Below are 12,506 nucleotides of genomic sequence, written 5' to 3' on the forward strand. Positions count from 1 at the left end.
CCTCTACACACAGCACAGCACATCCACTGCCCCTCCACACACAGCACAGCACACCCCCTGCTCCTCTACACACAGCAAAGCACATCCCCTGCTCCTCCACACAGAGCACAGCACATCCCCTGCTCCTCCACACAGAGCACAGCACACCCCCTGCTCCTCCACACAGAGCACAGCACACCCCCTGCTCCTCCACACACAGCACACCCCCTGCTCCTCCACACACAGCACACACCCTGCTCCTCTACACACAGCACATCCTCTGCTCCTCTACACACAGCACATCCCCTGCTCCTCCACACAGAGCACAGCACACCCCCTGCTCTCCCATACACAGCACACACCCTGCTCCTCTACACACAGCACATCCCCTGCTCCTCCACACACAGCACATCCCCTGCTCCTCCACACACAGCACAGCACACCCCCTGCTCCTCCACACACAGCACATCCCCTGCTCTCCCATACACAGCACACACCCTGCTCCTCTACACACAGCACCCCCTGCTCCTCTACACAGAGCACCCCCTGCTCCTCTACACACAGCAAATCCCCTGCTCCTCCACACACAGCACATCCCCTGTTCCTCCACACAGAGCACAGCACACCCCCTTCTCCTCCACACAGAGCACAGCACACCCCCTGCTCCTCCACACAGAGCACAGCACACCCCCTGCTCCTCTACACACAGCACATCCCCTGCTCCTCTACACACAGCACACACCCTGCTCCTCTACACACAGCACCCCCTGCTCCTCTACACACAGCACATCCCCTGCTCCTCCACACACAGCACATCCCCTGCTCCTCCACACAGAGCACAGCACACCCCCTGCTCCTCCACACAGAGCACATCCCCTGCTCTCCCATACACAGCACACACCCTGCTCCTCTACACACAGCACCCCCTGCTCCTCTACACACAGCACACACCCTGCTCCTCCACACACAGCACATCCCCTGCTCCTCCACACACAGCACATCCCCTGCTCCTCCACACACAGCACACCCCCTGCTCCTCTACAGAGCAAAGCACACCCCCTGCTCCTCCACACACAGCACATCCCCTGCTCCTCTACAGAGCATAGCACACACCCCTGCTCCTCCACACACAGCACACCCCCTGCTCCTCTACAGAGCATAGCACACACCCTGCTCCTCTACAGAGCATAGCACACACCCTGCTCCTCCACACACAGCACAGCACATCCCCTGCTCCTCTACACACAGCACATCCCCTACTCCTCTACACACAGCACAGCACAACCCCTGCTCCTCTACACACAGCACAGCACATCCCCTGTTCCTCTACACAGAGCACAGCACACCCCCTGCTCCTCCACACACACAGCACAGTACATCCCCTGCTCCTCCACACACACCTCCCCTGCTCCACACACAGCACCTCCCCTGCTCCTCCACACACAGCACACCCCCTGCTCCTCCACACACAACACAGCACATCCACTGCCCCTCCACACACAGCACAGCACACCCCCTAATCTTCCACAGGCACGTGGAGTGTGTTTCATGGGGCGGTGTGGTGGGGAGAGAGAATAAGGAACGTGGAGTGTGTTTCATGGGGCGGTATGTGGTTGGGAGAGAGAATAAGGCACGTGGAGTGTGTTTCATGGGGGCGGTGTGTGGTGGGGAGAGAGAATAATGCACGTGGAGTTTGTTTCATGGGGGCGGTGTGGTGGGGAGAGAGAATAAGGCACGTGGAGTGTGTTTCATGGGGGCGGTGTGTGGTGGGGAGAGAGAATAAGCACGTGGAGTGTGTTTCCTGGGGGCGGTGTGTGGTGGGGAGAGAGAATAAGGCACATGGAGTGTGTTTCATGGGGGGGGGGTGTGGTGGGGAGAGAGAATAAGGCACGTGGAGTGTGTTTCATGGGGGCGGTGTGTGGTGGGGAGAGAGAATAAGGCACGTGGAGTGTGTTTCATGGGGGCGGTGTGTGGTGGGGAGAGAGAATAAGGCACATGGAGTGTGTTTCATGGGGGCGGTGTGTGGTGGGGAGAGAGAATAAGGCATGTGGAGTTTGTTTCATGGGGGCAGTGTGTGGTGGGGAGAGAGAATAAGGCACGTGGAGTGTGTTTCATGGGGGGCGGGTTGGTGGGGAGAGAGAAGTCACGTGGAGTGTGTTTCATGGCGGCGGTGTGTGGTGGGGAGAGAGAATAAGGCACGTGGAGTGTGTTTCATGGGGGCGGTGTGTGGTGGGGAGAGAGAATAAGGCACGTGGAGTGTGTTTCATGGGGGGCGGGTTGGTGGGGAGAGAGAAGTCACGTGGAGTGTGTTTCATGGGGGCGGTGTGTGGTGGGGAGAGAGAATAAGGCACGTAGAGTGTGTTTCATGGGGGCAGGGTGGGGAGAGAGAATAAGGCACGTGGAGTGTGTTTCATGGGGGCGGTGTGTGGTGGGGAGAGAGAATAAGGCACGTGGAGTGTGTTTTATGGGGCGGTGTGTGGTGGGGAGAGAGAATAAGGCACGTGGAGTGTGTTTCATGGGGGCGGTGTGTGGTGGGAGAGAGAATAAGGCACGTGGAGTGTGTTTCATGGGGGCAGTGTGTGGTGGGGAGAGAGAATAAGGCACGTGGAGTGTGTTTCTTGGGGGGTGGTGTGTGGTGGGGGAGAGAATAAGGCACGTGGAGTGTGTTTCATGGGGCGGTGTGGTGGGGAGAGAGAAAAGGCACGTGGAGTGTGTTTCATGGGGGCGGTGTGTGGTGGGGAGAGAGAATAGGCACGTGGAGTGTGTTTCATGGGGGCGGTGTGTGGTGGGGAGAGAGAATAAGGCACGTGGAGTGTGTTTCATGGGGGCGGTGTGTGGTGGGGAGAGAGAATAAGGCACGTGGAGCGTGTTTCATGGAGGCGGTGTGTGGTGGGGAGAGAGAATAAGGCACGTGGAGTGTCTTTCATGGGGGCGGTGTGTGGTGGGGAGAGAGAAGGCACGTGGAGTGTGTTTCATGGGGGCGGTGTGTGGTGGGGAGAGAGAATAAGGCACGTGGAGTGTGTTTCATGGGGGGCGGGTTGGTGGGGAGAGAGAAGTCACGTGGAATGTGTTTCATGGGGGCGGTGTGTGGTGGGGAGAGAGAATAAGGCACGTGGAGTGTGTTTCATGGGGGCGGTGTGTGGTGGGGAGAGAGAATAAGGCACGTGGAGTGTGTTTCATGGGGGCGGTGTGTGGTGGGGAGAGAGAATAAGGCACGTGGAGTGTGTTTCATGGGGGCGGTGTGTGGTGGGGAGGGAGAATAAGGCACATGGAGTGTGTTTCATGGGGGCGGTGTGTGGTGGGGAGAGAGAATAAGGCACGTGGAGTGTGTTTCATGGGGCGGTGTGTGGTGGGGAGAGAGAATAAGGCACGTGGAGTGTGTTTCATGGGGGCGTTGTGTGGTGGGGAGAGAGAATAAGGCATGTGGAGTGTGTTTCATGGGGGCGGTGTGTGGTGGGGAGAGAGAATAAGGCACATGGAGTGTGTTTCATGGGGGCGGTGTGTGGTGGGGAGAGAGCATAAGGCACGTGGAGTGTGTTTCATGGGGGCGGTGTGTGGTGGGGAGAGAGAATAAGGCACGTGGAGTGTGTTTCATGGGGGCGGTGTGTGGTGGGGAGAGAGAATAAGGCACGTGGAGTGTGTTTCATGGAGGCGGTGTGTGGTGGGGAGGGAGAATAAGGCACGTGGAGTGTGTTTCATGGGGGCGGTGTGTGGTGGGGAGAGAGAATAAGGCACGTGGAGTGTGTTTCATGGGGGCGGTGTGTGGTGGGGAGAGAGAATAAGGCACGTGGAGTGTGTTTCATGGGGGCGGTGTGTGGTGGGGAGAGAGAATAAGGCACGTGGAGTGTGTTTCATGGGGGCGGTGTGTGGTGGGGAGAGAGAATAAGGCACGTGGAGTGTGTTTCATGGGGGCGGTGTGTGGTGGGGAGGGAGAATAAGGCACGTGGAGTGTGTTTCATGGGGGCGGTGTGTGGTGGGGAGAGAGAATAAGGCACGTGGAGTGTGTTTCATGGGGGCGGTGTGTGGTGGGGAGGGAGAATAAGGCACGTGGAGTGTGTTTCATGGGGGCGGTGTGTGGTGGGGAGAGAGAATAAGGCACGTGGAGTGTGTTTCATGGGGGCGGTGTGTGGTGGGGAGAGAGAATAAGGCATGTGGAGTGTGTTTCATGGGGGCGTTGTGTGGTGGGGAGAGAGAATAAGGCATGTGGAGTGTGTTTCATGGGGGCGGTGTGTGGTGCGGAGAGAGCATAAGGCACGTGGAGTGTGTTTCTTGGGGGCGGTGTGTGGTGGGGAGAGAGAATAAGGCACGTGGAGTGTGTTTCATGGGGGCGGTGTGTGGTGGGGAGAGAGAATAAGGCACGTGGAGTGTGTTTCATGGGAGCGGTGTGTGGTGGGGAGAGAGAATAAGGCACGTGGAGTGTGTTTCATGGGGGCAGTGTGTGGTGGGGAGGGGCATCCATTTGTAGAAGCTTAATTTCTTACTGATTCATCATCAATATGTTAAAAAGAGTAAAATGTGTTAAATGAAAACAACTGACATCAGGCAGTGGCCGGCCTCGCAGACCAGGCACAATCTCTGAATCTAGCTCCTGGGGATCGAATCCAGTGGATGCTAATGGAGATGGGCTGCTGGTGCATTTTTATTTTTAAAAAATCTGTTCTGAACAAAGACAATGGTATTTAAAGTATGCTACAGTAGTACCACATCCAAGCCCGCTTCTCTGCAGCCGGGAACACAGCCGGAAATCTGCAAGGAGCTGTCCAATCCTTCTGCAGTCTCCACCTGTCGTGTTCCCTTCCAGGCCCTCTGCATGGGTCTAGCTTCTCACTTCACCACAAAAAATCAGGACATTCTGTCCTCTCTCTCTCCTCTTCCTCTCCCTCTACCTCTCTTGGCCCCTCTCTGGCCGCCTCTCCCTCTTCACCTCCTTTCTCCTCTTTCTCTCCAACCCCACCTGAAGATGTTTCTAGACAAGTGCGATCTATGAAAGTGCCATCCAAGCAGGTGCTCCCCAGCTCCTCCAGAACCATCAAGGACCACATCGCCACCCTAGGCCGATTTCTGCGATCACTCTTTTGCCACTGGAACTTTCCCCTCTCCCCTCAAACACTCTCTTATGCACCCCCTCCTAAAAAACCTTTTGCTGATCCTTCCCGTACAGCAAGCTACATCCAAGCTCTATCACTTCTTTCCTGCGCAGACCTCTGGAAAAGCTGGCCATCTCCCAGCTTACTCTCCACACAGACTCTGTTGTTGTCTCCATGACCATCAGTCTGGCTTCAAAGCAGCCAGAGGCACAGAAACTGCTCTCCTGAGCACCTATGAAGATCTGCTCACTAACCTCGATTCTAGCCTTCCTTCTGTCCTCATCCTCCTTTATCTCTCCTCTGCTTTTGATACAGTCAATCATGCCATCCTGATCAACCATCTCCGTGAGAACCTGGGCATCACAGATCAGGCCCTTGCTTGGTTGACCTCCTTCCTCCTGGAATGACCCTCCCAGGTCTAAGTTGGTCCCTTTCTCTCCACCACCTCTCTCTCCATATGTGGTGTCCGCAGGGCTCTAACCTCTCACCCTGGCTCTTCAATGTCTACTGGGCCCACCTTATCTCTACCTTCTCCTCTAACTTTCAGTGTTATGCGGATGACACTCCACTCTCCTTCAGGCTCCTCTCTTCTGTCGCTCATTCCTAAATGGTGTGGGTAAGATGAGATGCTTCTCACTGGGACCCATGCTCCCGCTTTACCCCTCACTGTGGCTGTCCTCCTTGGGACCTCTTCCTTCGCCTTCCTGTGAGACAAAAATCATTGGTGTCATCTTTGACTCCACTCTCTCATTCTCACCTTACATCACAGACCTTGCCAAGAAGGACCACTAACTACCAGCTGCACCTCCTCAGAGGTATTTTTCCTTTTCTCACTTTCCCCCAGAAGCTCACTGTCTCCAGAGTCATTGTTCTCTCCAGGCTGGACTACTGCAACTGCCTCTTTCTCAGTCTGCCTTCTTCTACTCTCCGCCATCTGCAACTCATCCAGAACAGGACTGCGAGACTTGTCTGTGGTCTCAAGCCCAGGGACCATCTCTCTCCAGGCCTGAAATCTCTCCACTGGCTGTCCACAAGGCTTTCAGGGGCCGGGGCGTGCACTGCATCCAACTCTCTCTTCCTACTTGAGTCTTGTAACCATGCGATGATGTCATGACCTATGTGAAGGTATCATGAATCAAGACTGTGTGCGGAGTGAAGCAGGAGTGTTTCTTGGTTACTTGGAACACTGTACCTGTAAACTGAAGTCTTTCTACAGTGCTAAGGGTGAAGCGGAGGAGCTGCTATTAAAACATGTGCCCCTCGCGGAGCGACACGGAGTGGGGCAGGAGTGTTTCTTGGTGTTCCTTGTGAGCCCAGGGGCGTGGTCGAGGCGCAGAGAGTCCGGGAGACCGGTGAATGCGTGAGTCAGCTGCAATCATGCTAGGACCGCTGGTACGAGGACACAGTAGCAGGTAAGACTGCTAGCAACACCAGAGCCCGACCATGCTGAACCTGTAAACCCCAATCTTAAGGTAAGTAGTGCTGACTGCTGAGGAAACATAAGCGAGTCATCATATGGCAAGCCAAGGGGGCTTGCTGGTCAGTCAGCCGCCCATCGGAGCCCCACAGTTGAGCAGACTGTGGGGAGCACAGGGAATGGTATTCGGATCAGCGACACCCCGCTGGAGAGAGAGGGACCATTGGTCTATACTGAACTGACTCAATAGCTCTCCCCAGACCGCTGCCGGACAAGTGACTTTGTGCAAGCGGGTCCCCTGGTGGCCGAGAAGAGCACTAAGAATGAGGTCCTTTGTCTACCTGGTCCCCCTAAAAACATCTCCAGGGAGGCAGGAGTCAAAGACAAAAGTGAAAACACGAAAGAGGGGGAGGTGGAGGGAGAAATGTTCGCAAAACCTGGGCACAGTAATGAGGGCCTATGCGTTGAGGAGCAAGAATCGACTGACCTGAGTGAAACTAGCGGTGAGGCTTGGGGAAATCTCAGCACCCAGGCAGTGGAATTGATGACAAATAGTAGATCACGTAGTGATCCATTGACCATGGGCACAGAGAAGCCCATACCCAGCCCACCAAAAGCCCATGTCCTAAAAAACCCAGTTGGTGGCGCAGCTCTCAAAAGAACTGTTGGATACAACAACAAAGATTACTCTGAAGAAACGCACGAGCCTATCAAGCATAAATGAACGATTGGCGACGCTGAAGTTTGTGGCCCCCAACTCAGACAAGACTCGGTGAGAAGGAGTCGCTAGGTTTCCCAGTAATGTCAACATTGCCGGCAGAGCTATGCGGCCCCTAACTCTGAAAAGTCTGAGGATGAGAAGGAGACTCCAGCATTTCCAGTAATATCAACATTGCCAAATGACCTCGGGCTAGGGGGAGCTGTAGCTGAGGCAGAGGCAAGAAGGGATAACACGTCGACCCGGCCGGAAGTGGAACTGTCTCTACTAGCTGCAGTATGCCCTCCCCGAGGAGTGTCCGAGATGAGCTGAGTTCTGAGGGGAGGAATAATAATGTGGGGTGAGAGAGAGGCAGGGACCCATCTGCAACACACGGTTATAGCAGCGCTCGCTATCTCTATAGCCCCATTTACCAAGCTCTACGAGGCGCTAAACGACTCATTGCAAGATCAGGCCACATTAATGGCGATGGCACACGCTGAAATGACTTATTTGGAAGGTTTTGCGAATTAAGTGCAAGACAGAATAGATAAAGAAGCTGAAGCTACAATTAAGTGGCAGAATAGGTCATGTGATCTTGCAAGAAGAGAGGCAACTGATAAATCCCTGCTAATGGAAGCCATATTAGAAGACTGCAAATGGATGCGCTGGCAGTGGAAAAAAGATCAAGTACTGAGAGAGGAGCAACAGGAGGATGCACAGCAGGAAGGGATGAGACCAGCAGAGTCAGAAAAGCCACTAGGAAAGAGCTACTACTGGGTCGGAATAAAGGGTCGGGAATGACCAGTGCAACACAGGGCAGAAACTCATGTCAAGACTTGAGGTCCCCAAGTACCAGTCAGAGAGATGGGAATAACTCGCTGACCGGTTATTAGGGCCACATGTGGCTGGAACAAGAACACCGGGTGTCCAGGTAGCTGGAAGGGAAGACAAACAGGTTAAGCAATAAACCACCAAATACACACCACCAGTATAGGGATCAGACTATGTGTTACAAGACACCTACCAGTTGGGAAGCCCGGAGAGCAGTAGAAGGGAGCAGAAGAAACAGGATTGCTGCTTGTTCCCCTCCCCCAGTAAGATCTGGTGTGGTAGCAGGGAGGAGATGGTATCAGGATCCTTGCTTGTTCCCCCCAGTAAGATGCAGAGTGATATCAGTAGAGGATCAGCCAATGAGGCCCAAGGTGTTCGCAGGCATATACTGGGTTGCCACCCTGGTTCAAGGATAACGAGGCAAGGTCCTAACCAAATGGTAAGGACCCAACGTGGTTTCACAGAAGGGCAGTTCCAAGATCAGTCCAAAAGCTGAACTCCGTAGTCAGTATCCAAATATACACGCAAGGATGCGCAGAGGCCAAAGGAAACGGAAGAGGCAGTCCGTTATGCTGAGAGCCGAGGTCAGAACAGTTCGGGTAATCAATCAAGAGGGCGCCGTTACCAAAGGGGTACCAAAGGAGTAGACAAGAAGCAGTCCGTGAAGCGAAGCGAAGCGAAAGTCGGATCCAGGAAGTAAGCAGGTCGGAACTTGAAATAACGCTGCATGCCGGTATCAACACAGCTGAGAAGCGATGTGTAGCGCGTGAGCGGGTCCGTCGCATAGCGTGCTTTGTTCGCCATGTTGTGCATGCGTTCCAGCACCATGGCAACTGCCACTGAAGTTGCAGCCATCGCCGCCATGAAAAACGTATCCTTGTGGATTGTGCGGGGCGGCGACATGTAAATTGAGCATCCTGCTGCTGCTGGGCGGAACTACACTGGACCCTGTGTGTGGAAGTAACCTGAAATGTTGGAGGCAAGTCGGGTGAGTGCTGCGGGGACAAATGCATGACAACTCACTAGAGGTGACAAATCCATTGGTCCAACTACTTCTTGACCCTAGTTCTGACCAGCGAGGTGATGCAGGCTGGAAAGCAACGGTGGCGACCCGGTTGCAGCCAAAGAAGTCAACATATTTTCGATATTCCAGCCAGCACAAACTCCTAGTGGACCTTGCGGGGAATGTGCCAAATGTGGTCAATCGGCTAAAGATGGCAAAAAATATAAAAACTGGGTGGGACCGAAAGTCCAATGGATCAAGCCTTTATGGGGAATATAAGAACCCCGCCGCCTTCTGACTCGGGCCAGATTTTGAAACGCCCAAGAAAAGAACTGGTAGTGCCCTAGGAGGAAGCAACAATGCAGACGGTGGCCCCAGTAAATAGTGAATCGGGGCAGGTGATGGAGAATGATGAGATAGAATCCATCTCGGAAGCATACCTTAGTGACTTGATCGAAACAATGGCAAGGGAAGAGGAGGATGAGGAATGGAATAAATGAAGCTGCTCGGAATGGGTGGAAATTGAGCGCCAGGTAAATTGAATAACGACGGGCTCCACTTCCCTACCTACAACCTCGCGCCTTGCCAAAGAAAAATCTATAGACCAAGTGAAAACCCAGGCCACCTTTAAAACATTAAAGAAAAAAGAGTCACCCTGAGGCAGGCTCGGCAGGAGGAGCCCGTCTAAGGGAAGCCGAAAAAATTAAATCAGTAAAAATTCCTCAGAATAAGGAAACTGCTTCTAAGGGGACAACTAATAAAGAAGAAGAGGGCCTCCAGCCCAAGAACATAGAAAACAGACTCTACCTAGAAAGAAGAAGAGGGCCTCCAGCCCAAGAACATAGAAAACAGACTCTACCTAGAAAGAAGAAGAGGGCCTCCAGCCCAAGAACATAGAAAACAGACTCTACCTAGAAAGAAGAAGAGGGCCTCCAGCCCAAGAACATAGAAAACAGACTCTACCTAGAAAGAAGAAGAGGGCCTCCAGCCCAAGAAGATAGAAAACAGACTCTACCTAGAAAGACTGATCCCCGGATCCGACAATTTAATTTTGAACTGTCGGAATGGGATAAGGCTCTTCCAGCACATCCCGGAAAAGAGACATATAAGAGAGGATATCTGGGTAGTTCAGTTCGTGAATGAGAGCAGAATGGACTGGGTCATCCTCCACCTTGAATCTCCATTGATCAAAGAAGCTCTACTGGAATTTAGTGATCAAATCCTACCTTTAGGATATGAGCTGTGTAGAGACTAATGGAAAATGGAGGGGAAAAGTGGCATTTTGGGGAAAGTAGCCACCAGTGAAACCATAAATTTAGCAACAAAGAAAGGGGATGGCAGAGAATGTACCCCTCCTAAAGAGAATCAGCAACAATCAAGAGCAAAGCCCCTCCTTCCATTGACATTTTCCATTGATAACTCAACTCAAAATAAGAAGAGTCCAATAAAACATCAGGAACATCGGCAGCAGGAGGGAAAGTCAGTGAATTCGGCATGACTAGTAGAGGCTCTAGGGTAGCCCCGTCAACCATAGAGCCATTGGGAGCGCGAAGATGAAGTTCTACATATTGGCTCCTGCAATACAAGGGCGTTTATGACTCTCTTCTCAAAAGGGATCCCGGAACTTGGTAGAAAGTATAGGCAACCCAAACCAGTTTGTCCAGGTGCTGAACCTTAAGCAGGAAATGCCAATCGTTCTCATGAACGTATACTGGAGCGTGAACATGTACCCAGAAGAGGCTTTCATTAAGGCAATAATGAGGCCCCTGGACAAGGCCTTGATAGCGATGGAAAATACCGACAGTATTATATGCGGAGACTTGAATGCGCACCTAATAAACAGGGAGGGATGGCCCCATAGTGAGGCACTGTTGGGGAAACGAGCTCTAAGATGGCTGAGTGGGACAAGAGCCCGTGATTTGCTATTGCTGAATGGACAAACTAAAGGGGATATTCCAGGAGCACGGCATGGGGAAGGGGGGGGCTATACAGCTTGTTTGGACGACTGTTTTGTTTCAGAAAATGTTGCTGTGGCTGTAGGAAAGTTTGAGGTACAAGAAATGAGCTCAAGTGATCACGATCTATTAGCAATCATCTGGACTGTGATATGTCATGAAAAAGATAGGATGGTTATGGCCCCAGTTGAACTAACCTGGGGGAAAAATAGGCTCAGAATTAATATTGACTACCCAATATGAGGAGTACTTCATGGCCGAGAACCCATGCAAGGTTGAATATGCTTGGCTCCTCAAAGCATTTAAGCAAGAGAGGGATTGAAAAGGTCAGATGAACATGGGCCATAGGCACGCATATAACCATGATTTAGTGCTGGAGAGAAGAGCATTCAAATCTGACATTAGCAAATTGAAAAGGGACAGAACGGATTCTAGCAATGCCAAAATAAGGAAGCTGAAGCAGAGACACCACACCTGGCTCCGTGCCTCCAAAGCAGCAAGGTTGCAACTGGACACGGAGAGAATGCTGAGAGCAGTGTGCAGGGATAACACAAGGAATTTGTGGGAGCTCATAAATGCGGGTAATTTCCAACCAGCTCATATAGGGGCGGACCACTACACTAAAGGAGTGAGGAGAAGGACCAGATGTGATCTGGAAGGGGGTTACTGATGGTCATTTGAGTTTAATACGGATGAGGTAAGAGTAATGCTTGTAAAACTGAGTTCCTCAAAGGCAGCTGACCCAGATGGATTGGCCAACCATGTGTTAAAGGAAAATGTGCACGTTTTGAGGGACTTTGTGGTGAAGTTGTTTGAACAGGTCATGGAAACAAAGCAAATACCGACAATCGTCCGATCGCCCTTCTGGACACCCTGGGTAAGCTATTTGCATCAGTATTGGAGAGAGATCTGAGTGCATGGGTGATGAGGTTGGGTCGGCTGGAACAGAGACAGGCAGGTTTTGTAACGTGAGTGGGTATTTCCCTGAATCTGTTTGTACTTGACGTTTTGAAGCGGTGAACCATGGAGGGCAAGACCAATGTTAACTTGGCCTTCAAGGATCTGGAGCAGGCCCTTGATGGGGTCAGTAGAGAATGCCTGTGGTCCAAGCTTACTGATTGGAACTGCCCCTCTGATTTGATTGAAGCGATTAGAGCCCTACACACAAACACATCGATTCAAGAGAGACGGTCAGTGGATGGGGCTTTGTCGAGGAAAATCGAATCCTGTTGAGGGCTAAAGCAGGGTGCGTCTTGGCTCCCCTGTTATTCAGCCTCTATATGCCGGAGCCTCTATATGCCGGAACTGAGGAAGTCTCAAAGAATGATCCGAGCCGTCCTGCCGAAACGAAACTCCATTTAAATTCCCTGCATCCTGTACACGGATGACTTGGTATTCATTGACCTTACGCCCATTGGCTTGCAACATAGGCTGAGTGCATCCATCCTCTACTTGAAAGAATGGCACGTGAGCAAATGTGGAAAAATCTAAAATTCTTACGTCATTTGCGTGCAGAAAACAAAAGCGAACTTTC

General features: G+C 52.4%; 1 protein-coding gene across 2 annotated transcripts in view; it reads right to left on the reverse strand.

Moving 5' to 3' along the window:
* The window catches only part of LOC138554389 (zinc finger protein 271-like), a 189,199-nt gene that overhangs the window by 75,638 nt on the left and 101,055 nt on the right, over positions 1 to 12,506 (reverse strand). Inside the window, exon 2 of one of the 2 annotated variants that reach the window (XM_069642583.1) lies at positions 11,822 to 11,833. The exons of the other annotated variant lie outside the window; for it this stretch is intronic. Within the exon in view, the coding sequence (XP_069498684.1) occupies positions 11,822 to 11,833 (12 nt within the window). The remainder of the gene's footprint in view (positions 1 to 11,821; positions 11,834 to 12,506) is intronic. 2 annotated transcript variants of the gene reach the window in all.

The sequence above is a fragment of the Ambystoma mexicanum genome, unplaced genomic scaffold, assembly GCF_040938575.1.
Source record: "Ambystoma mexicanum isolate Mex_15411 unplaced genomic scaffold, UKY_AmexF1_1 Mex_scaf157, whole genome shotgun sequence".
NCBI classification, from domain to species: Eukaryota; Metazoa; Chordata; class Amphibia; order Caudata; family Ambystomatidae; genus Ambystoma; species Ambystoma mexicanum.